Raw genomic sequence first — 27,201 nt, 5'->3', positions numbered from 1 at the left:
TATTTACCTGATATACTACACAAGGATCAGACCTTCCCTAAAGCTCTTCTATCAGCTAAATCAAACGCTTGCTGATAATCTACAAAACTGAGGACTAAAAGGGTTTGATTACTCATGCACTTTTTAATTATTAATCCAAGAGTGGAAATGTGGTCGACGCACCCTTTACCCTTCCTAAACCCACACTGTTATTCTATTACAACTTAGAGATCTACAGTATCTCTGAGGCTAAAAAGGGTTTGATTACTCATGTACTTCTTATTTATTAATCCAAGAGTGAAAATGTGGTCGACGCACCCTTTACCCTTCCTAAAACCACACTGTCATTCTATTAAAACTTAGATATCTACAGTATCTCTGAGGCCAAAAAGGGTTTGATTACTCATATACTTTTTAATTATTAATCCAAGAGTGAAAATGTGGTCGACGCACCCTTTACCCTTCCTAAAACCTCACTGTTATTCTATTAAAACTTAGAGATCTACAGTATCTCTGAGGCTAAAAAGGGTTTGATTACTCATGCACTTCTTATTTATTAATCCAAGAGTGAAAATGTGGTCGACACACCCATTACCCTTCCTAAAACCACAGTGTTATTCTATTAAAACTTAGAGATCTACAGTATCTCTGAGGCTAAAAAGGGTTTGATTACTCATGCACTTCTTATTTATTAATCCAAGAGTGAAAATGTGGTCGACACACCCATTACCCTTCCTAAACCCACACTGTTATTCTATTAAAACTTAGAGATCTACAGTATCTCTGAGGCTAAAAAGGGTTTGATTACTCATGCACTTCTTATTTATTAATCCAAGAGTGAAAATGTGGTCGACGCACCCTTTACCCTTCCTAAAACCACACTGTTATTCTATTAAAACTTAGAGATCTACAGTATCTCTGAGGCTAAAAAGGGTTTGATTACTCATGCACTTCTTATTTATTAATCCAAGAGTGAAAATGTGGTCGACAAACCCTTTACCCTTCCTAAAACCACACTGTTATTCTATTAAAACTTAGAGATCTACAGTATCTCTGAGGCTAAAAAGGGTTTGATTACTCATGCACTTCTTATTTATTAATCCAAGAGTGAAAATGTGGTCGACGCACCCTTTACGCTTCCTAAAACCACAGTGTTATTATATTAAAACTTAGAGATCTACAGTATCTCTGAGGCTAAAAAGGGTTTGATTACTCATGCACTTCTTATTTATTCATCCAAGAGTGAAAATGTGGTCGACGCACCCATTACCTTTCCTAAAACCAAAGTGTTATTCTATTAAAACTTACAGATCTACAGTATCTCTGAGGCTAAAAAGGGTTTGAATACTCATGCACTTCTTAATTATTAATCCAAGAGTGAAAATGTGGTCGACGCACCCTTTACCTTTCCTAAAACCACACTGTTATTCTATTAAAACTTAGAGATCTACAGTATCTCTGAGGCTAAAAAGGGTTTGATTACTCATGCACTTCTTATTTATTAATCCAAGAGTGAAAATGTGGTCGAAGCACCCTTTACGCTTCCTAAAACCACAGTGTTATTCTATTAAAACTTAGAGATCTACAGTATCTCTGAGGCTAAAAAGGGTTTGATTACTCATGCACTTATTAATTATTAATCTAAGAGTGAAAATTGCTCGACGCATCCTTTCCCCTTCCTAAAACCACACTGTTATTCTATTAAAACTTAGAGATCTACAGTATCTCTGAGGCTAAAAAGGGTTTGAATACTCATGCACTTTTTAATTATTAATCCAAGAGTGAAAATGTGGTCGACGCACCCTTTACCTTTCCTAAAACCATACTGTTATTCTATTAAAACTTAAAGATCTACAGTATCTCTAAGCCTAAAAAGTATCATCGTACCAAGTTATTTGCTTCCTACAGAAACCCAACTAATGCCTCTTAATTACCAAACTCACTTTTCTTAAAGAGTGGTTTCATTAGAGTTTTCCTAAAATCCCTAGGTACTTCCCTTTCCCCAAAAATAATATTCATAATTTTCTTTAATTTATTTCCAACTTCATAACCATCAAAATTAAAAACACACTATCGCCACTTGGTGCCTTATTATTTTTTAATCCCTTTAGTAATGTAACTAATCCTTCATCACAAAATAAATATTCCTTCACATCCAAAATTTCACAAACTTTTTCATTCTTTTCTATATCTTTCCTTGTAAATCTATCAAAGTTTAGAACATTCTCAAAATGTTATGGCTATCTTCCTTTAACTCTTTCCTTATCACTAATTGTGGCCTTGTTCCTATTTTTAACACAGACAATTCCAAATTGACTATTCCGTTTCAATTTATTAAGATGCTAGTACAATATTTTACTATTATGCCGTCTGGCTGCATCTTCCAGATCTTCGGCAATTCTATCCATGGCCTTCACTTCACAAATCGTTAATTCATATTTTAATACTTTCTTCACTTTTTTACATTCCTCTTATTTTCATACGATCTATCACACAAGTGATTCTTGTACAATCACCTCCTTTTCTCTATTAAACATAAAGCATTTTCACAAATATTCCTAGCCGCGTTTCTAACTTTCTTGCTCCCTAAAACACCATCTGCGACTTTAAAAACTAATTTCTTAAAACTATTTCATCCATCGTCTGTATTGTCAAATATTACACTCTCCAGTTTTATATGCAACTTTTCCTGGAAAGTTTCACTCAAATTCTCATCCTGGAGTCTACCAAGATCATAGCTTCCCGGAAAGTAGTTACCCTTCCTAAATTTCAGCTTTAAATTAACCCTAGCTGCTACTAGATGGTGACCTTTACTTTTAACATTAACAACAGCCCTCTATATACCCAAGTATCTTGTATCGATTCTGCCAGTCTTTGCTTTACAGTAACATAATCAATAAGGTTAGCTGTTTTACCATCATGTGGATATCATGTTAATTTTTGGGTCATTTTTTTTACCAAATATTGTATTGTTTATACCTAGATTGTATTAGCTGCAAAATTGCAGCAATCTGTAACAATTACTGTTTTCTTTTCCTACACCAGATTTACCTACGATTGGATACCATCTATCCGTATTTCTACCGACTTGAGCATTAAAATCCCTTAATAGGAACATCATATTTCTACCAGGGAACCCTGTCTATTTCTTTCTGTAGCTGTATGTAAAATTTATCTGAGTCACTACTAAGTCCATCGGTCAGTTCTACAGGGCCATACACTACTATGACTGATACCCTGCACTTTTTAGTTATAAAATAAACAACTAGCATTCTATCATTAATACCTTCCTAACCTAAAAGAGACTTAACAGCTTCTTGATTCGCCATGACCCTATCATGAGCCTAAGTTGATTAAAATCAACTTGGTGGACTGTGAGGAAAAACTTGAGAGCCATGGCTAATTGGAGTAAAACAAGACAGAGGGGCAAAGCTGGCATAACCCTTTCAGAATCGTATAAAAATAATGTCATTTCACTTGTTGATAGATAGTCTATCATTCATCCTCGGGCAGAACTAAGGAACTTTTAGTCATCAAATGAGCAACTAGAATTCTATCATTAATACATTCCCAACCTAAACAAGACTTTGCAGCTTCTTTATTCATCATGAGCCCTATTCCCTGCCTATGCATCCCATCCTTCCTGCCTTAGAAAATGAATTCTGTATCACTTAATTTCACGTTTCATAGTAGGATAGGATAGAGTGAGCAATTTTACCAAAACACTAGACCTGGGATTTGAAATTAGTAATCTAATTAAATTTCTAGGATTTTGGTCAAAATCCCATAATTATCCCACGAAATATATAATCAAACAGAATAAATTCTAGGGTACATTTTTTTTTTTTTTTTTTTTTTTTTTTTTTTTTTTTTAAGAAACAACGTAAACATACACCATTATAGGCATTGATGTAGCCCGAGCTAAACAATTTTTGGGGTGGAGGAAGCGCGGCCAGATTTTTTTTTTTAAGAAAGAATGTACACTGAACCGCTGTTGACATTGGCATAAGCAGGGGAAAATCCATCATTTTTCATAGAGAGGGGTGACGTTGCCAGAGTTTTCACAATATCGCCTAGCCTGTCTAGTCGGTTACTAAATGCAATTAACATATGCCCTTGTCATAGCTTTAGGTCATAAAAGAAAATAAAAGTAACTCATTAAATGAGAACAGTTGTTTGGTGATAATGTCTCACAAAAATGGTAAATCACTTTTTGGGGACTTAGTTACAACTATTCCATAGTCAAAAACAACAAGTCTCTGAAATTTCCTTTAAATACTGGAGAACAGTATATAAATACTTCAAATACTATCATAGATACACTTTTTTGAAGTTAAGTAACTATGAATGGATCGACCACATTTGACTACAGTTTTGTATAGCCACTAATGCAACAAAACAAAAAAGAATAAAACCAATCCAAATTTTGATAAGAACGGAGAAAAAACAAACAAAAAAAAAACAACAATTTATTCTAATGTCGTAAAAAAAGGAATTTCAATTTTTCAAGTCGGTATAGTAACTGTTGCAGCATCTCCATTGATGCATGAACTAGATGTAAGATTCCCAAACATACAAAAAACTATATAGTATATAAACATTTAAGAGAGAGGCACTTACATCTGAGTTCAAAAGGACAAGTCCAAGCAATGGCCGAGACATACTAAATTGGTTGCGACACTCTTCAAACATTATTATATTGAGAACAGTTGCAAGCAACTGTTGCAAGATCTCTGATCGCTGCTCTAATATTGATAAAACGTTGGCACTGCTGGCAGACGTTACAGCACGCCGTTTTGCTGTAAAAGAAGGGAAAACCATACTAAAAAAGAAATATAAGAGCTTCCAAAATATACAACTGATTCCGTTTGGGCAATATACTAGATTGACAAGCTGACGTACCGTAATGTATTACAGGATAGATTCAGGTTTAAAGGTGGCTTCAATTTTTCTAGATATTATGAAGGCTTTTGATTGTGTTGATCATGATTTTTTATTGGCTATGCTTGAAAATGCTGGAATTCGTTTTAAAAGTCTGAAATTGATTGCTCCATTTCTTGAAGGAAGAACGCAAAGAGTACGGCTTAGTACAGTCCTATCAGAAGAGATGGTAGTAAAGTGCGGTGTGCCACAAGGGTCTGAGTTGGGTCCCCTATTATTTCTTGTATACATTAATGATCTAAATCTCAAACAGCTATCAGCGCCAGGGTGCAATAATGGCCCGGTGTGAGAAATGCTTCCAAGTTTTTCAGATGATACTCAGTTTACAATGGCCGCGAAAACAGAAGCAGATTTCAAAAATGGCGTGAAACAAGGGATGGTAATAATCAAGAGATAGATGCGAGTGAACAAACTGCTTGTTAATCAGAAGAAAACAATGTTCATGTTATATGGCAGAAGTGCAAATTACTATCCATGGATTGAAGAAATTAAGTTAGAAAATGGAAGTATAAAACGGACAAGTATTGTAAGGTATCTTGGTGTGATGATAGATGAATGCTTAAGTTTTAAAGATCATATTGCATTTATAAGTGCTAAATTAGCCAAAATGTTGGAACTCTGTGGAAGCTGAAACATTTTTTCCCCAAAAAGGTTATTAGAATGTTATATTTTTCTCTTATTCATACATATCTGTTATACTGTGTCACAGTTTGGTCGTCGACGTTCACTAGCCATTTGTATCCGCTCCGTGTGATACAAAATAAAGCTTTAAGACTTTTGGCTAATGACTTGTCCCAGAATTCGGTAAGATCGAGGTATCACCAATTAAAATTTTTACCTTTTTTGGTTTGGTTAAATTTTATATATATTTTTTTATGTATAAATTTGTTTTTAATTTGTTACTTGCATGTTTTTCGGAATTTTATAATGATAGGGAACATAGTTATAAAAATAGAAATGTTGAATAAGCTAGAACGCCGGTTCCAATTACTACCAGATCGAAATTTTCTATTATGTATATTGGTCTTGAAGTCGGGAACAGGCTTCCGGCGGAAGTAAAAGGTAAGAAGACCCTTGAGGAATTTCGTGTTTCTTTGCGATGCATTTGTTTTAACCAGTATTGTAGACATGGATTGAGTGATTGATTTGGGAGTGAGTATACGCTTGTGAGTGCTAAACGCGAAATTGATTTGTCTATTGAGTGAAGGGAGTGCCAGTATATGTAGGGAAACCTAATGAATCATAGAGTATGAGATTCCTTTAAGTTCCCTGTAAAAATATATTATCTTTAGAATATTGATTAATTGTTTAGTAAGGGTGAGGGAGGGGAGGAAGAGTCAAGAGTTTTTTTTCCCGAGGAAGTCTATTAGGTACGCTATTAGTTGTTGAAGTGTCCATTTTTTGGGTCGTCCCAAACACGGTAATATGCGTCTGGACCTATTTTCATATTGTTAGTATTTAATGCAGTTTTGTTTTGCTAGTATTATATGGAGATTTCTATATTGTTTTTTTTTGTGACCCGTTTGTTAATAAAAAAAAAAATAAATATATTTTATATCTGACCTAACCTTTACTTGTCTTAAAGCTTTTGCCAACGTAAAGTGTATTTGTTTTGCTGATTTTGTTCAACAACAATGAACAAACATGCAATGAAAATGTGTTAATATATCAGACATAATGTTAGGTAGAATAAATGGCACAAATTCCGTTGAAACTCCGTTGAGTTTCATTGTGGACAAACATCAAAAATGTTTGTCCACATTTAACTTATCCGTTATTTTTAAAACTAAATCAAATTTTGTGAGTCCCCTTAATTCTGATAAAGATATGACCCTATTTATTCGTAAAAGAGAGGTACATCGAATAGTGCACTATTGCGGAAATTATTACGTCAGTAGGACATATCAAAACTAAGGAAAGAGTCTACAGCAACACAAGAAAAGCGTCAACAGCAACATATCAAAACTGAGGAAAATCTGTACAGCAAAACAAGAAAAGCATAAAAAAAAGTTTTAAATTTGGACATTAGTCCGTTATCTTTTGATTCAGCACTGAGCAGCCACATTCTTAAAAATCACAGCTACTCTGACTTTCTGAGGAATTAATTATAATCAGCAATGACCTGAGGACTCAAACAAATAGTCCACTAGGCAATTGAAAGTTTAAATAAAATGCATCCTTAAATAAAGCCTTGGGCGAGTATACAATAAATAGAAACTTGGGCGAGTATAGACTAAACACCATACACAAATATTTAATAGAAATGATTTAGTACAATATAAAGTAAAATCAGTAGCCAATCAAAGTGAGCTTGTATCCAAAACATAAAAGGTTAGCTGCCAAAATAGTAAACATGGTTGCAGCCATAGCTGCAACCTAGTAAAGAGCGAACCATGGCCTCAGCAATCAGAAGTTTATTAACACGTTTTGAAAAAAACCTGTCTAGTCCCAATTTTTTTTCGGTTAAAGCTAATTAAAGAAAGATACGATTATTTAAGTTTATTAGAGGTGGCGTAATAGAACTGCCGAAGCAAAGAGTCATTAGCCTTCAATACGTTACTTACCTGTTTTCTCGTCGAATTGTATGGGAGGGTTGATCATAAAAACTTTTGACAGGACTCATTCGATTGGGAATTGAAGTTCTAACGCCCTTTCTAAGAGTCAACAGTGGTTAGAGGGCAACCAGACCTTCTCCTGTGCCCCTTTTCGCTACTAAAGCCCCCACGTGACCCCCAATAATATTCAACTAAAAATTTCAGATGACCATTTTGTTGCAAAAATAGTGGGACTACCCCAAAAATATGCCTCTGACTTGACCCTTACAACACATGGAATGACTTGACCCTTACAACACATGAGGCAAGGGCCATAGATAATGCAAATAACCAATAGTATAAACATAGGTTTTATAATGGAAAAGGAGGCTTGTTTGACGTTGGTGTGCAATTAGCTTTGAACTTTCAGGTATCGTTCTGTCGTTCAAAAGATTAAACATTTCGTCGCGGGAGGGGGGAGGGGCAGGAGGTAATAAAATTGGCCGAAGAACTTTTTCTCTCTGATCAGTTTGAAACCCAGGTTAACAAAATGGGGTATCTACAACATTCCAGGATTGGCTTGGAAGATCGAGCTGAAACTTTCAACAGGTGTTTCGGGCCCAGGAGAACCTCAAATTTTAACTTGGGGAAGATGTAAATAAGACAATATACGGATCCAGAGTATCAATATAGCATATCTGTAATACCTAGGAGAAGCTATAGGGGGTAGGGGACTGCAGTTTGAATTTTAAGGCAGAGTAAGGAGAGGGAGCAAGGGGGCTTCAATTTCATGCAAGAAGGAGGGCTGAAATTGTTATCTCTAATTCATCTATAAGTTTTTAAACAAGAAGCCCCTACGAGAATTAAAAAGAAAATCGTGTCTGAGTAGCGAGGTAAATCCAAAGACACTATGTGGTACGAGGTTAACGAAATAGCATATCTGCGTTATCTCTGATATAGTTTTGGGGTTTCAAGTTGAAACTTTCAGTAAATGTTAGGGTGCCAAGTGGACCTAGATTTTTAAATTAGGAGGGGGAGGAGATGGAGGGAGAAGGCCTAAAATGTCTTTTCTATAATTTACCTAAACACACTCACACTAAAATCCTCCATAGGACCTATAATACAGTCACCCAAGTTGAAAGGTAAATCAAAACACTATGTGCTGCCCGGAAATCAAAAGAGCGTAACTGCAATACCTTCGGAGCGGCCTTAGGGACCAAATCGAAACTTTCCGGGGGTATTAGGGGGCGAGTGGACCTCAAATTCTGACACGTAGGGAGGGAGCACAGGGGAAGGATCCGAAGATTTGGTACCTAATCTGTCCAAAACTTTTGGCACTACGAGCCCCGGTTGGACTAGAACCTTTCCCTGGTGAAGTGGCGATGTAAATTGAAAAAAACGACAACATTGGTACCAAAGTTATCAAAATGGCGTATGTACACTTTTTCTGGAGCAGCTTAGGAGATTTAGTTGAAATTTTCAGGGAATTTGGGGGACCAAGTGGACCTCAAACTTTGACTTGGGGGAGGGGCAGAGGTAAATCAATAGAAACTATATATCCCTGGTGACCAAAACGACATATCCATGCTATCTCAGGGATGACAAGGGGGATTGAGGTGAAATCGACAGAATAATTTCTTCTAACTTCTTCTTGGTGTAAAGTTTTGAAGTCACTCTTTACTTTCATTTCGAAAAAAATTAATGTGCGTGTTTAATTATGTAAGAATTTAATATTATATATATATATATATATATATATATATATATATATATATATATATATATATATATATATATATATATATATATATATATATATATATATATATATATATATATATGTGTGTGTGTGTGTGTGTGTAAAAAAAAGATAGATCCCTGAAAAGCAAGCACACTCTTTCTCCCCTCTTTCCTTGCGAAAAAGCAAGCACAAGAATTTTAATATTTTATGTCACACTTAAAGTATTTCCGCAGCAAAGAGAGCTGTTACCCCATAGCAACTATATTTCATACTTATTCTATATGTATTTCTGCAAATGGTGGGGAGGGGATGAGAGGTTAATTTACCCCCCCCCCCCGTGATACATCTGAAACCCCTTTCGCTGAGAGCTAAGAAAATTTGAACTTGAAAATTCAATTTAGGAGCTCCAAGTTACTCCTCCCCCGCCACCTACAGAGACATCCACTGTTCTTCCCTTTGTTGCTGGCGGGGCACCAAGCAATACTGCACATGAATTAATGATGACTCAAGCTAATCAGTTCACTGAAAGGAAGTTTAAAGGCAGTTTTCCATAGAAATCGTTTATTATGTACGAACTACTCTGTATAGACTATTTGTTTGCATGGACTATTGTTTGTTTGGATTATTTATATCATTTTGTGCGGACTCCATTTTGTTTTGGGAAATATATGTCAACGCACGGCGTTATAGTATCTGAAACTAGGAGGTTATATATATGGCTTTTTTATAGTTATAAATCGATAGACTATCTCAGAATGTTCGCTCAATACCATTTTGACTCTTTTTGGGCCGCAATCTTTATTTGAGCTACAAAATAACAGAAATATCCAATTCTTTGACTAGTTTGATACGATCAAACTAGTGAGCCAATGAGAAAAAAAAAATCATCCATGACTAATCTCCGGAGAATAGCAAGTTTCTTATTTTAGCTGGTATGGGTCTGAAACTTCTGCATCAGAGTTCATAAACATTTTGAATTTATTCAGGAAGTTTCATCAAGGTTGTACCCCTTTCTAGGGGTATTTTCGCTCTGCTTCTTTAATTACACAAAAAAAATTTAAGCTAATAACTTGTGATTCATAAACATAAAATCACTGAATTTGCATATTTGAAGCCAGCATAAAGAAAAAAATTTTTTTCAGGCAGAATCAAAAGAAAAAGTGGCAAAATTAGAATTTAGAGCTTTGGTAATATCATTTTTATGCTGTTGTAGGCGTTTTCCTAAATTCTGCCGAGTTCTACCTACATAGTATTTGCCACAATCGCATGTTATTTCATAGACCCCTCTTTGGCGAGTAACTGGGGTTTTATCTGTACCAGAATTTAGCAAATTTATGATTTGAAGTTATTGGTAAATACTACATACATATTCTTCTGTGTGCAAACTTTCTTAAGAATCATAGTGATTTTTGGGATGTATAGGAGGTAAATTAGGTTTGAGGGCTTGTCGGGATTCTCACATGGTATACTACCATTGATTTTACAGGAGTGTCTCTTCGGTCTATGGCTAATTATACTATTAACAAAAAAAGGATACCCGTTTCCAAAAACTTAATCTTTATGAAAAATTTATCTTGGGTTGGATAAGCCAAGTCAAACTTGAAATCCGAGACCTGGGTCTGTATCAAAAAGTATAACCGCAAAAACCTACTTGAAAAAAACCTCACTTTGCCTCACATTCCAGTCTTTATACGTGTCATACCCCAAGAATGCGTCCAATAAACGAATAAGTTGGAAGCCTAGCAGAAATTCACGGTAATACTAGTAGGCCTAGTAGTAATTTCTGGCTAGCAGGATTCTTTTTTGAGTGAAGTCAGGAATATGGTTGAATAATGATTAGGAGTTGTATGGAGATAAGACATATCCCCCCAAACTGGATGGAGCGTAATATTTACTGTCTAATTGCGTAAGTGAACTCAATCCAACATATGTGGAGGGGAGAAAAACGCTATTTTTATCAGAATATAGTAGATCAAACTTCATCCAGCTACATAAAAGAACACAGTAATGTGTTGACCATTTAATATCAACTGATTAAATGGATCAAGTCATGCATCTCATAATGCGCAAAAATCCTAAAAAAATGACACATTTATTGAAAAGGAGTGATAAACATTTTCCAGATAATATTTTCTTCAGTTTCCTTTTATTTAATGATCCATTCAACGAAGAAACCACAATCTTTCCTCGAATAGACTACAAAATTTATTTCGCATTATCAGACCAAAATCAGCCCTTATCGAGTTGAAATGATTGAAATTCTCTCCAGTCAAATTTATCAGATTGGTTTTCTTTGACAGTAACATTCCCTATGTAACAGGGGAAATGGCCCTTAAAAGACCCAATTCCCTTGCAGTTCAGGGGAATAAATTAGCTCAACTTTGTCCCTTGTTGGCGTTCTTCCAGATGACAGATAAACATTAAGATTTAAATGTAAGCACAAGATATTAAAGAAAATGGATAGAAGAGGACAAAAGATTGAAACCTCATTATTATAAATCATTAATATGATGAGTACAGTTTTCCCTCTAAGCGTGGGTCAAATTACGATAATCATAATCTGAAAACACTATATTAAAAGTGGACACTCAGGGACTTCGTAAAACGCTTTCAAGCTTTCTTTATTAAGCAGGAGGCCTCAACCAACCTAAGGGGTAATCCACACGAATCGATATTTTATATCTTCAAAATTGTTTATAACTATGATTTCAAACATACTGTATACTGCAAACATTTTAAGAATTTTAGGCATATCTGACGTCATTGTCCTTATCCATCATATTTCGTGTTAATCCCAACAGTTAGCGTAAGTGGAACGGCAACGTATCACTTATTGGACAGTTAGTTTTATTTCAGGCCATGTGTCTTTCGGCATCAAAAGAATTCGGAAAAGGAGCTTACTATCGGGGCTATTATTCTCTAACAATCCAATGGAATAATATCCACCTCTTTATTCTTTTCCAACAAAAAATTAATTAATTAATAATCCAGCTTTTCTTTCCAGTGATCTTTTGATATCAGGTTTCATGTGTGGCAGTACGGATCCTGCTACTGTATAAAGACACAAAGTAGGTCCGGTGCCAAAGAAGGCCAAAAAATGATACGTTACCCTAGCACTTCTTCTTTTCATCTTTGTTTTGTCACCATTTACTTTCTTTTCATGGTCTTTCAGCTTTCAAATTTATACAATCAAATTTCATAAAAAATTTTGACTTCACATGTTGGTCCCCAATATGAAAAGAAAATGAGAACCAACAGACAGCTCGGTCAGTAGAGTAAAATAAAATGAAAAAAATATAAACTTTAATAAAAGAAAATTGAAAGAGAAATTGCACGGACCTCTGATGAAAAAAAAACAACAATACTCGCCCTTGGATTACCCATCACTTGCCCTTAAATTAGCTAAAATTAGTTGCCCCTAACGTTTTTCTTCGTCGATAAGTCTTAACTACAGATTGATTAAAAAATCGCTGGAAATTAATATTCGAGAAATAATTTCTTAATAGATTATTCATTGAATTCTCTTGTTTATAGGCTGCTTTTCTCCATTCGATTCGATTTTATTTTTGCCATATATGGGTCAGATTCGAAAGAAATCGTTTCAACTAGTTCAACCCGTGAAATATGTCTTTACAGACTCAGATCCTTTAAATTAGTAGAAATGATTTGCTTTTTCTTTAAACTACACGCCAGAAAAATATACTAAGGAAAAAAAATTCAATTTTCTGAAAAACCATATACGTGAAGACGGGTGTCGCAGGCGGATAGCAACGCCTATTACAAAAATTAGAGCAGAATGAAATATGTTTTTCATCCTTAGAAAGGGAGTATTTTGTCATTTTTTTCAGCTCGCCAGGAGGAAATTTCGAAAAAAAATAAATTCTTAGAAAACAATATAGAGCATAAGTACCTCAACTAAACTTTGCACAAAGGGTAATGGAACACATATTGGGGTATTTTCGCTCGTGATTTTTTATTTTTAAAATTCACAAGCTGAAGGACAATTAAAAATTAATAAAGCTGAAAACCCAAGATGACACAGAGAGAAAAAAAAAAAAAAAAAAAATCTCCAAGTAAAATCTACAGCTTACTAACTTTAAAATGCAGTGGCTGCATGAAGTGCTGTAGGATTATGGTATTTGGCAACGGTCTAGCAGTCGACTATTACTTTCATGTCCATCACTGGTCTTACACTGTTTACTCCGAATATTTTTTTGAACTGACACGTTAACGCTTAAGTTCTTAACACCTCAAAACTTTTTAGACGGCATATCAGATGAGGGATTAAAAAGAGGATTTTTTAATTTTGATGAGGGATTAAGAAGAGGATTAATTTAAGATGAGGGATTAAAAAGAGGATTTTTATTTTCATCAACTCCTCAAAGGCTATTATTTACCGTTGAAATAAAACAGCAATGTAATACTTTTTTCAAGTTTAGCAGGCATACATGATGTTGTTTTTCAATCTCAATCCTAAGCACAGAAATGAAATTGATAAACTCAAGAAAATTGAAAATTAGCAAAAAGGGGATTAAAAAAAAACTGATTTTGTAGTCAGGTGAAGTCTTAACATCTTTAATTATGACGAACGAAAACTTGCAAAAAAATCTTCAAGATCCTAGTTGGTGCTGCAAAGATATCCGTAGATTGCCACAATCATAGCGCTATTAACAGATTATACTGATCATTAGTAGATTGCCACAATCATAGCGCTATTAAACAGATTATACTGATCATTAGTAGATTGCCACAATCATAGCGCTATAAACAGATTATACTTATCATTAGTAGATTGCCACAATCATAGCGCTATTAACAGATTATACTGATCATTAGTAGATTGCCACAATCATAGCGCTATTAACAGATTATACTGATCATTAGTAGATTGCCACAATCATAGCGCTATTAACAGATTATACTTATCATTAGTAGATTGCCACAATCATAGCGCTATAAACAGATTATACTGATCATTAGTAGATTGCCACAATCATAGCGCTATTAAACAGATTATACTGATCATTAGTAGATTGCCACAATCATAGCGCTATTAACAGATAATACTGATCATTAGTAGATTGCCACAATCATAGCGCTATTAACAGATTATACTGATCATTAGGAAACTAAGTCACAACCATCACTGTAAGCCAGGTTGGCATAGCCATTACTATAAGTGTTGAACTTCTTATCCCTGGAGATGACATTTGTGACAAACATCTCACTAAAATGCAAAATTTCGTATTTTTGTAGATAGGGGCTTGAAACCTCCATTATGGGACCCTAAGACACAGATAATTTATCTAGATTATCACTTTTGAGAGGATATTTTCCACTGTTTTTAAATCATGTAAACATCCTAATAGTAACTTCTGTTAATGCATAGCTATATATTTAACGAACACTACGCACCTGGATTCAGCATAAGCAGTAGGTTCTTGGGATAAATACACTTTTTACCCGCTTCCAATATATAAAGTTCTGGTAATCATTGACAAGAATAGCTCTTTACTTACCCTTCATAACTGTGGACTGTTAGATAAACACCAAATCGAAAGTAGAATAATTAAGTTTTAGAAGCAATCGTATTTGCATATCAAAGTAATCGAGTTTGCGTAATAAACTGACAGTATTGGACTATAAAGCAAACTGAATTAGAGATACAAGTTAAATCCTGTTTTGAATGAAGCTATTGACAATAGAGTGAACCAATCGTTGAGTAAAATAAAGAAATTTTAAGGTATAAGACCTTCAAAGTAATTAAACCCGATCATACACAAGCCAACACTGACCAATCCTACTAACCTTATGCTACCTTATTTTATTTGTATGATAATTTAGGAAATGTACACAGCTTACTAAAAAAAAATATTAAAATATGCATTTTTATTGATGGACCCCCTTTCCCAACTCAGTTTACGCAAATACTAAGGCTTGAAAAATAAAGCTGAATTCTCTTAGCTCAGGAAGAGATCCAGCCGAATGCAAGCAGTCATATACCAATATATTCGTTCAGATGATTGTTTTTGGCGGAGGTCTCCTTGAAGGAGGGTGGTCTATTTTTGCAATTCGAGTCACTTATTGTCGCGATCTGTTTGACATAAGGTATAAGCGAGCCCAATGTTAACCCAAAATTCAAAGATACTGGAACCAAAATTACGGAAAATTTAGAGCCAAACTGCCATCAACTTCGTAAGTTTTTCTGAATGAACAAAATCCAGTTGAGCCTTTTTTGCTATTGTAATGTGGGATTCGTAATACCTCGAGTTTCACAAAGTGACAGCACTGCCCTAAATCAATTCAATTTAAGTAAGTAAAAAAAAAACAGGCTCCAAAAGTAGTGTAAAATCATCTTTTTAAATCTACAATAACACAGTTATTAGAGAAATTAAATTGATGTTTTGATTTTCTTATTTGCTTCAATTATTCCTACTACTCAGCATCTCATTCATTAGTCTTAACGAATAGATGAAACAGTCATAAACCCCTGAGTTATACTAAATATCGCCATATATAGAAACAATATGAGCCAAATAAATAAAATAAAAAAACTTACCTTTTGCGGTAACTTGCTTGAAAATATAAGTGACAATATTGTCAAGGGCATTACAACAAGATGTACAAACCATTGTATCTACAAATACAAATACACTCAAATTATAAATGACAACTGAAACAATTCTAGGCTATCTAAGCACTCGACTACATAAACATCTTTTTTTTTAAAGAAGAGCCAAAATAAATAATACGCCAAATAAAAACGAGCAAAATAAAAACGAGCCAAAATAAATAGAGCCAAATAAAAAATAAAAAAATAAAAAATAGAGCCAAAATAAAAAATAGAGCCAAATAAAAACGAGCAAAAATGGGGTTTTTATAGGCCAAATGAAAATACTAAAAAAACACAACAAAGCGAATATTTCGAGAGCACAAACGCCTCTCTTCTTCAGCGCGAAACGAAATAATGTATCCAAGGAAAGTGCCGAAGAAAAAAACAACAAAAAACAAACGCGGAAAGTTAGTGTGAAAAGACCCAAACGCTTTGTTGTGTTTTTTCAGTATTTTCATTTGGCCTATAAAAACCCCATTTTTGCTCGTTTTTATTTCTTTATGTGATGTCAAGCCAATGTGGTTCAAGAAATTAAATAATAGTTAATAAGTTGTACTTTTCAAAATAAAATATGAAACAACAAAATATAGCTAGGGATGAAAAAAAATCTTTCAGACACTCTTAGAAACTCTATAGCTCAGACATATTTTTCTTGGGTGTGTGCGTTGAGGAGGGGAGAGGGTGATAACCTGTCAAAACCGTAGATAAAAGGCACAATGAATTGATATTCTCGAAGAAAATGCAAAATTTTTGCTAACCTTCACAAATGTTAATCCTAAATTTTAAAATGCAGTTACTACAGCCCGGCCAGAAAAAAAAACGATTTCAATTTTAGTTAAAATGAAATAAATGCCACTTTTCTGCGCTTCTGCTTCCTCTCACAAACAAGAAGTTATAGAAATGAAGACATAGAATTAAGCGCATCTTGTGTTATTTAAAAGTAGAGATTGATGGCGAATTCAGAGAAACTGATTTTTTTTTTTGGGGGGGGGGGCTTGAAAGACATTTTAATTATAACCAAAAACACGAAAAAAAATTTAGTCTAACCGAACCTAAATTATATACCATCCTGATTCTCAAAATATATAAATGTGAATAATTTATAAAGCGCTTTATGTTATTCTAAAGGTCTAAAAACACCAAGCGTAGGCTCTTACGTATAAAAATGTTTGTTTAATTCTTTTTCTAGGTTGAGATGAATGTCAAATATGAACCTGCCAATGTCAGAAGTTCCTAGAATATATAATTCCTAGGATTATTCAACAATCTGTTGGCTGAATCTTTTCTTATTGAATTTCATTCAGATATAATACCTGATTTAAAGGATATATACGATTGTCACTGAAAAATCACCTAGCCTCTTTTTTCTTGTACTTAGAGAGACAGCTTGAAGATTCCTCTAAATTCTTTCACACTCCGATCGGGTAATGTTAACACACAATCCTCCGTAAATTCCCAACAAAACTCTACAAAACAGGTCTTTCGCAATATTTAGCTTGGACCCTTAGAGCCCCTCAGAAATTCTGGTACTTTCACTTGCTTATTATCACATGCTCACAAACTATTTATTATTTAAAAACCTAACATAAATGTATCGTTTTAAGGACGTAACATAAAAGTAATTACAATGTAAATTGTAAATTCAATGTGACCGTGACATTGATTTTATAATTTAAAAAACATTTGTTCCAGCAATTCCCCCCCCCCCCCTTAAAAAAAATGTTCGAACCGTAAAAAAGTAAAAAAATGCATTTAGCCATATTTTTGCTGTGTTTTGTACAGTTTTTTTTTTAACTTTATAAAACAGGTCTTTCGCAATACCTAGCTTGGACCCTCATAGCTCCTCAGAAATTCTGGTCCCTTCATATGCTTGTGTCTTTTTTCTTGTACTTAGAGAGACAGCTTGAAGATTCCTCTGAAATAAGGAATTGTTGGTAATAATATTAGCAAAACGTATTGCAATGAAAAAAAGCTCGTGTTTTTGTTTTTATTCTTTAACTGTTAATACAGCAGGAGTCTTGACAACAAATTAGATTACTAATCATACTAATATAGTGTTATTTGAGGGGAGAGGTATACAAGCATATGAAAGGACCAGAATTTCTGAGGGGCTCTAAGGGTCCAAGCTAGATACTGCGAAAGACCTGTTTTGTAGAGTTTTGTTGGGAATTTACGGAGGATTGTGTGTTAACATTACCCGATCGGAGTGTGAAAGAATGCCCATATGAAAAATGGATTACTCGGCAAATGAAGAAAGTATTTATTATTTAAAAACTTAACATAAATGTAGCGTTTTTAAGGACCTTTAACATAAAAAGTAACTTTTTATTTACAACGTAAAAAAATGTTACAAACGTAACCACCGTGACAATCCTGTCAAGTTATCGATTCCACCATAACTGACATTTTACGCATAGTATAATCATGGACAATTGGACATCAAAATGAATGAAAACATCCAACAGTCTTCTCGAAACTAGTTAGTGCTATAAAGCTATCCTTCAACTGTCATTGTCATGTTAATATAGTTATGCTTTCTCAGGCATTATTATCTAAGCATAGAAAGTGCCAACAAACTAAAAAAATACCAACGTTGACCACGTTGGTCAACCATGACTATTTTATTTATTTAGTATTTACTTGAAATGGAAAGCGTTTGGTCCTTTCACTGATTTTTTGGCGGCAAGTAACTTGTACAAACAAAGAGAATACTTCCTTCAACTAGTCAGCATATTCATTTAAAAACAAAAAAAAATTAAAAGGAAGATAGCTCAATAAAACCTTGTCAAAAAATATAAAAATATCTCGTTGAATATACATAAGATAGCAAAAAGGATACTGGAGCAATATCGTAAACGTATTAGATTATAATAGATTATACACGGCGAGTGTTTTGGCGAGCACTAGCAAAGGCTTCCTAAGGTATTCGAAGCAGGCAAAGCCGGTTATTTAGGTCTACTTTCCTATTACCCGATTGATTGCCACCGTTCTTGTTAGTTGCCAGGTAGCTGTTTACCGGCTCGTGCATTGTAATGCTTTTACTGTATTATCGGGTATCTATTCAGAAAACAAATCTATGCGTGCCATAGCTAGTGAGCTTATCTCAGCCAATTCAAAATAAATTGAAAATAACCGATTTGAACTGTTCATTTCTGGACAGTGAACACGTAGGCTATATCATTTACTGATAAAACATTCTCTTAGGTGAGTGCTTGAATTGGTTTAAAAAACTCAATTACGGAGAAATTTTACTCGACTCGAACTCTATTTTGTTAAAATCCCGAATTATTCAGAAGGACCACGAGAAGTATTCTCCAAAGAAAAAGAAGTAGGCCAAAGATACAGACGCAAATAGTCCAGTGAGTGATTTGGAAAGGTCAAATTAACGTCTGACAAATTAGCCCAAAAATTGCAAAAGATACTGCAATATGACCGGATTCTGATCATACAATTTTAGCCAAAACATTAAGAGTTTATCACACTACCACCCACTTTATTCCAAGGCTGCAACATTAATAGCAGCAAAACCATCACGTGATTATCTATTACCTTTTTATTCTAAAATTAATGTATGTTACAATGACTAAAGCTACAGTTGAACAGGAAGATTTGAGACAGCAAGCTCATAAAAATAATCAACAATGGATAAGTAAATCGCAAAACACCCTGTAATACATCCCAACTGCCAAACTCCCTGCCAAAACTGCTTTTTGACATGTAAGAAGGAAAATATACAAGAATCGGAAAAATTAAGCTGATAGAGCTGTAATTTTTCTTGTGGATATCTTATTTAAAACATTTGAGCTACTTTTAGAAAAACTACGAACAGTATATCTGAACTTACACGATGTTTGAAGTCAAGATTATTATTCCAGAATAAGAGCTGTTCTCAGGTTGTTCGTTACTGTCACAAAAAGAAATTAGTGAAACAGAAATTACAATCACAATAAGAAAATATATAAAATAAAACTATAATGAAAAAAAAATTAACAAAAATAAAAATTTTTTTAATAAAATTCATAAAAAAAATTAAATGCATCTTTCATATTGAACATACAAGTCGTGGTGTTGGTCATAGAAGATATTTTGCAAAGACAAGCTTAAAGACAAAAAAAAAAAAAAAAAAAAAAATCAAATTATACCCACAAGGAAAATTCAGAAGAAACTACATATTATGTTAATTTATTCCTCTGTTATTATCATTCCGGGAACGACAGTAAGGTTTTTCTATTTTTCAATAAACTATAATTATGAAACATACACTAAAAGAACAAAACAGGGTCAGTGCACAAGCGCAAATGAAAGCAGATGGACCAGATAAAGTAAGACAAAGAGGCATGCTTGTAAAAAGTGACAAGCTGATACTCGTGCAGACCCTGTTTTGTACCTGCAAAAGGACTGATATTCCCACCTAAAGCTCCAAGTCCTTCGGAGATAGTTGCTAGGAGGTAGAGAAATACAGGAGCTTCTAAACTTCCTATAAAAACCATATGGTCTGATGTAAGGCACTCAAGAAGGAAGTAGTATGACTGTGACAGCTTTGGATATTCCTAAAAGAAAACGCAAAACCTTAAATGATAGAAAATCAATGTCGTACTCAGTACATTGACAAAATTGGACAAAATTATGGACAAAACACATGGACAAAATTATGCAAGCTCACTAGCGTATGGGAGGAAGGATGGGACGGAAAGAAAGGGATGAAGAGGTAGAAAAAGAGAGATAAAGACAGAAAGAGGGAAAGAGAGAAAGAGGGGGGAGATGAGGGGAGGAAGAGAAAGAGAGAGGGACGAGGGAGAGGGAGAGAGAGAGAGATAGAGAGAGAGAGAGAGAGAGAGAGAGAGAGAGAGAGAGAGAGAGAGAGAGAGAGAGAGAGAGAGAGAGAGAGAGAGATACTAACAGACAACATATTGGGCAATCTTACGCAGTTTTGCGTGCAAAAAAAAACATGTGCAGCAAATTTGGACTATTCGACAATTTTTTTTTAATAGGTTCTTGTCATACACTTGTAAATATCAATATACAATTTTACAACCTGTGTGAAAAGATGTTGGCTATTCAAAACTCTTCACTATTTTCATTTCTTATGAAACCCTCAACTTATAGAAAATTCGCAGTCTCAATCAACTACCATACTAAGAGGCTACTCATAAAAGGAGAACAATTCTGAATAAGATCAGATTTATTCGGTCGACAAACCGCGACGAGAAAAATTCTTTAACACAATCGTTCATAAACCCAAAGATTCCTTAAAATTAAAGCCAATTTTCTGTTAAACGTTTCGAAGGAAAGGCATAATATCAAAGAAAGGAAATACAATTACAAATATAGCATTTGGAGAGCTGAGTAAAGTAATTTGACAAATGTTCCTTGAACACTAAGTGCTCCCAAGATACTACCATTTCCATTGTTGGTTTTAGTATTCCCCTTTAGAACTGAACATTTTTATTTAGGTTTTCTAGGTTGGGATTTTTTTTTTTGTTGGAATTAGTGCTCATTTTGTTTACTCAAGTGCATTTACTAGCTTAGTTTGTATTTTTTTTCTGGGGGGGGGGGGAGATTACTGTAGCACGCTTCTTTGTGAAAACCTGAACTTTATTTACTTACGACACAAAATGTTTAGGAACTGGGTGACAAAACATTTCCAAAAGGCGTAGAGTTTTTTAGGTCCAGCGCATTCACCTTAGAACATCCCCCCCCTCCGACAATTCCCCCAAGGAAAATTCTCCACACAAGTAAAATTGGGAAACCAAAGAGAAGTTAAGACAAATAAAAAGGATAACTTAAAAAGAAGGAATCGTGGAAATTGTAGATATATTCCAAAATACATGCAGAATATATGGTGTAGAACTGAACAGCTAGTGGTAACAAACTGTAAGTAAGAAGCGAAAGGAATTTTTATAACAATTGATGCATCAAATTGATTGTTTATGCTGATTCCAAATACATAAAGCTCATTAAATTTAATGTGTCCCATCAAAAGGCACGAGCCTGAGAAAACAAATTATATCTTCCAAATGCTTTTAAGTTTATCATTATCAGAGGCAACGCTGTAGCGTTGCCTAATGTAAAGGCCATACGGCTCCAATGTTTTATTATTTATTATTATTATTTTTTTTTTCCAGAGGCACTTCATATGGAAGGGGTCGTCGTAGAAGCTTCAAAAAGGGCTCATTCGATTGGAAATCTAGAGTTCTAGTGCCCTTTTTAATAGTAAAAAATGATTGGAGGGCAACTAGCCCCCTCCCCATGTCTCTCAGTTCCCCAAACACATCCAATCAAAATTTTGAGATAGCCATTTTGTTCAGCGTAGTTGATTTATAGATAGAAAATATATTTTTGAGGAGGATACTCCTCAAAAAGGTTTTAAGTTATGCCCTGGGGGCATATAAGGTTTTTATAGAAGGCGTTGTCGTAGAAACTTCAAAACAGGCTCATTCGATTGGAAATTAAAGGGCTAGTGCCCTTTTTAATAGTCGAAAATGATTAGAGGGACACTAGCCCCCCCCCGCCCATCATTTCCCCAAACCCATCCAATCAAAATTTTCAGATAGCCATTTTGTTCAGCGTAATTGATTTCCAGATAGAAAATATATTTTTGAGGAGGATACTCCCACCACAACCCTCAGGGCAAGGGTTATAAGTTATGCCCCGAGGACATATAAGGTTTTTATAGAAGGCGTTGTCGTAAAAGCTTCAAAAAGGACTCATTCGATTGGAAATTAAAGGGATAGTGCCCTTTTTAATAGTCGACATTAATTGGAGGGAAACTAGCCCCCCTCCCACGCCCATCATTCCTCCACACACATCCAATCAAAATTTTGAGATAGCCATGTTATTCAGCGTAGTTGATTTCCAAAAAGAAAATATGTTTTTGAGGAGGATACTCCCCCACAACCCTCAAGGCAAGGGTTTTAAAATATGCCCTGGGGGCATAAAAGGTTTTTATAGAAGGCGTTGTCGTAGAAACTTCAAAACATGCTCATTCGATAGGAAATTAAAGGGCTAGTGCCCTTTTTAATAGTCGAAAGTGATTGGAGTGTAACTAGCCCCCTTCCCCCCCCCCCGCCTCACGCCCATCATTTCCCCAAACACATCCAATCAAAATTTTGAGATAGCCATTTTGTTCAGCGTAGTTGATTTCCAGATAGAAAATATATTTTTGAGGAGGACACTCCCCCACAACCCTCAGGGCCAGGGTTTTAAGTTATGCCCTGGGGGCATAGAAGGTTTTTATAGAAGGCTTTGTCGTAGAAACTTCAAAACAGGCTCATTCGATTGGAAATTAAAGGGCTAGTGCCCTTTTTAATAGTCGAAAGTGATTGGACTGCAACTAGCCCCCCCCACGCCCATTATTTCCCCAAACACATCCAATCAAAATTTTAAGATAGTCATTTTGTTCAGCGTAGTTGATTTCCAGATAGAAAATATGTTTTTGAGGGGGACACTCCCCCACAACCCTCAGGGCAAGGGTTTTAAGTTATGCCCTGGGGGCATATAAGGTTTTTTATAGAAGGCGTTATCGTAGAAACTTCAAAAAAGGCTCATTCGATTGGAAATTCAAAGGGATAGTGCCCCATTTTAATAGTCGAAAGTGATTGGACGGCAAATAGCCCCCCCCCACGCCCATCATTCCCCAAGACACCTCCCATCAAAATTTCGAGCCAGCTAATTATTTCACCGTAGTTGATTTTCAGATAGAAAACATGTTTTTAAGGAAGAAAATCCCCCATAATCCTCAGGGCAAGGGTTGTAACTTTTGCCCTGGGGGCATATAAGATTTTTATAGAAGGCGTTGTCATAGAAACTTCAAAAAAGGCTCATTCGATTGGAAATTCAAAGGGATAGTGCCCTATTTAATATTCAAAAGTGATTGGAGGGCAACTAGCCCCCCCCTACGCCCGTCATTCCCCCAAACACATCCAATCAAAATTTTGAGATAGCCATTTTTGTTCAGCGTAGTTGATTTCCAGATTGAAATTATATTTTTGAGGAGGACACTCCCCCCATCCCTCAGGGCAAGGGTTTTCAGTTATGCCCTGGGGGCATATAAGGTTTTTTAGAAGGTGGTGTTGCATACACTTCAAAACATGATCATTTTATAATAGATTATAGGGCTATTGCTATTCTTATTATTGTAAATTTTTGAGAGAGAACATCGCCCCCCCCCCACGCCAATAAGTGCCCCCCAAACTGCCCAAGAACCCTTTGAGCTAGCCAATTGGGTAAGTTTAGTTGATTTCCGAATTGAAATTATTTTTTTGAGGAGGACAATCCTCTACAACCCTCAGAGCAAGAGTTTTAAGTTATGCCCTGGGGGCATATAAGGTTTTTATAAATGGCGGTGTCGCAAAAATTTCAAAAAAGGCACATTCGATTGAAAATTCCGAGGGCTATTACCCTTTTTAGTTGTAAAAAAGGTTATGAAGGCATCTAACCCCCCTCTCACAGCCTCTTTTTCCCCAAACATCTCCAATCAAAACTTTAAGACAGCCATTTTATTAAATGTAGTTTTAAGTTCTGGAAATTAGGTCTTTGAGGATTGCAACTCCCCCAAAGCCCTCAGGGCAAGGATTGTAACTAAAAGATTCTCCGAATCCTTCATATTATTTCTTATGGAAGGGATGCTCGTATAAACTTTAGAGAGAGCTCATTTGATTGGCAATTGAAAGTTCTTGTTCACTTTTTAAGAGTCATAAGTGATTGAAGGGCGACCAGCTCCTCCTCCTCCTCCACGCCACAAATGCATCAGATAAAAATTTTAAGATAGACATTTTGTTAAAATAGATCAAATTTCTGATAAAAGAAAATCCGGTGTAAACACAGCCCATCAGGGCCCAGGGGTAGGCGTTGTAAGTTATGCCCTGGGGCATAACTTATTAAGGGGGATTTATCACTTATGGGAAGGGGTTTAGTATGGGAAGAACACATAGGAAATCTATTATAATTATCAAATTATAAGGTTAAAATACATGCTCTGTGATAGATGCAAAATTGCTTTGGCACACAAATTCCTATTAAGGTCAATTCCAAACAGCCGTGATCACTTTGTGCCAGCAAGTGGAATGGTCTAAACCCCCTTATTGGAGCTATTTTATAAATCCATTCATTGTTGTCAATCGCTGTCCACAAGTTACGCAAACTGTCTATTGTTCATATATTAGGTTTTTGTCAAAGAGGTAATCGTATAGACTTTGAAAAAGCTTCATTCGATTTAAATCAAAAGTTCTAGCTCCGTTTTTAAAGTCAAGAATAATCGGACAGTAAGCACCCCCCCCCCCATACCATAAAAATTTGAAAATTTTTGCAATCAAAAACGAACAAAAATTAATTAAAAAAAACTTTCCGAAAAATAAGTTTTTAAAAGAAAAGTAAAGGTCCTTTTTATCTTAACATATGGATACAAAAACACATTTTTAAATACAAACTCAAAACGAGCAGAAATTACTTTGAAAAGACAGGCGAAATCCAGGATGATCGAAAATAAATTAATCAGTTGCAGGTAAGTACACATAGCAAGTCATACCATTAATTTATAAATAAATCTTAAAGTGAATAATACTTAAATTGAACATGCAAATCAAGCTTAAAACGAAAACAAATATTCTGCTATTAAAGTATAAATGAAACTTAAAACGAACAGAAATTAAGTAGACAATCAATGCAAACAAACATACAATATATATTAATGTAAATGAATAAATAAATCTTAAAACGAGTGAAACTTAAATTGAATATACAAATCAAGTTTGAATCGAATAAAAATAACTACAAACAAGAGTTTGGGTATCGCCTCACTGCAGAAGCCTAAAACCTACTGCGTAATTAGCGCTTTACTGAAAACGAATTATATTACAAATGTTTTCTTTTGTACTTAATATTGAAAATAAATATTAAAATTACAGTAAAATTTTGAACTGATGAGCTTTCAGCAATTAATATCATTATGCATCAAATATTCAGTTTAATTTAATAGTTCTTTTCAAGATTGGTCAAGACAAATAGTTTCACTACAAACAAAATTTGGATACTGCCCCCTTCTTTAACTGTATAAACCTAAAGCCTTCTGCGTCATTGGTGCTTCACTGAAAACGAATTACTCGTATATTACAAATTTATTATTTTCCAGTTCTTACAGCATTGAAAATGAAAACAAAAATTACAGTGAAAAAAAATCTTGAACTGATGGATCTTTCAACAATTAATATCATTATATATCTAATATTCAATTTGATTTTGTTTATACTTTCCAAGACTGTTCAAGAATCATATAGTTTTGCCATTTTTTTTAACTCTGCCATTTTTTGTAACTATTCGTGTTACTTTGTTGTGAAAACATTCTGTGGCTTCTAGGCATGTCTATTTGAGCGGAAAACCGCACCTCAAACTTTGTGGAACATGTATTTTCTTGCATGAAACACCAAAATATGATAAAATGTCAAGTTTCAGAGTGTTCCACCAGTGCCATTGGTATTTTTGAATCCGCAAGGTCAATTTAGGGGATAGAGGGTAGGCTAATTCTCTTAGCAGACCCATTCCGTCGAGATATGGTTCATACTTTCAACACCTGGCGTCCAGACCATCATATAATCTACCAAGCACACAACTACCCCAAATCAGTATCAATAAATAAATGAAACCCAAAACGAACAAAAATTAAAATAAATATTAGAGTCAAACTCAAAATCAGCATAAATTAATGTGAGTAGGGTTCAAAACCCCTATGCTTTCTAAAAGCAAAAATATAATTTGTACTTTACTGAAAAAATATTCAAATGAGTTTACTGAAAAAAAAAATGTGCATTGTTAATTTAATATACATATGCTGATATTTATTCCCTAAAATCTTAATTAATTTTTGATTTCTTAAAGTTACAAAATTGAAAATATTTCAAAGAATTATTTTCAGTAAAGCACCAATGACGCAATAGGTTTTAGGCTTTTGCAGTGAGATAATACCCAAATTCTGGTTTTTAATTATTTTAATTCGATTCGAACTTGATTTGCGTATTTAATTTAAATTTCACTAGTTTTAAAATTTATTCATTCATATACATTAATGTATATTGTATGTTTGTTCGCTTTGATTGTTTATTTAATTTCTGTTCGTTTTAAGTTTAATTTATTATTTAATAGGAATATATTTTTTTTCGTTTTAAACTTGATTTTCTGGGTAATAAAAATAATTCATTCATTCATTCATAATCAATCTAAGCATTACTCGCTTTAAGATCTATTTATTCATTTAAACTATTACTTTTTGTATGTTTTTTTCTATCATTTTTTACTTAATTTCTGTTAGTGTTGTGTTTCATTTACTATTTAGTAGTAATTTCTGTTCTTGTTTATGTTTTAATTTAAAATGTATTCTTATCTACTTTTCTTAATTTTAA

The 27,201-nt window shown here is 34.4% G+C and overlaps 1 protein-coding gene across 1 annotated transcript in view; it reads right to left on the bottom strand.

Moving 5' to 3' along the window:
* Positions 1-27,201, bottom strand: part of Ranbp16 (Ran-binding protein 16) — a 238,509-nt gene that overhangs the window by 83,825 nt on the left and 127,483 nt on the right. Inside the window, exons 16-18 of the mRNA XM_089090269.1 lie at positions 20,220-20,358; positions 15,755-15,832; positions 4,600-4,778 (exon numbers count right to left, since the gene is read on the bottom strand). Of these exons, the coding sequence (XP_088946395.1) occupies positions 4,600-4,778; positions 15,755-15,832; positions 20,220-20,358 (396 nt within the window). The remainder of the gene's footprint in view (positions 1-4,599; positions 4,779-15,754; positions 15,833-20,219; positions 20,359-27,201) is intronic.

The sequence above is a fragment of the Artemia sp. Qi Xiang Cuo genome, chromosome 6 (genome assembly GCF_049724085.1).
Source record: "Artemia sp. Qi Xiang Cuo chromosome 6, ASM4972408v1, whole genome shotgun sequence".
In the NCBI taxonomy this organism is placed as follows: Eukaryota; Metazoa; Arthropoda; class Branchiopoda; order Anostraca; family Artemiidae; genus Artemia; species Artemia sp. Qi Xiang Cuo.
Note: the sequence above shows the minus strand (reverse complement) of the source record. Positions and strands in the feature narration are given on the sequence as shown.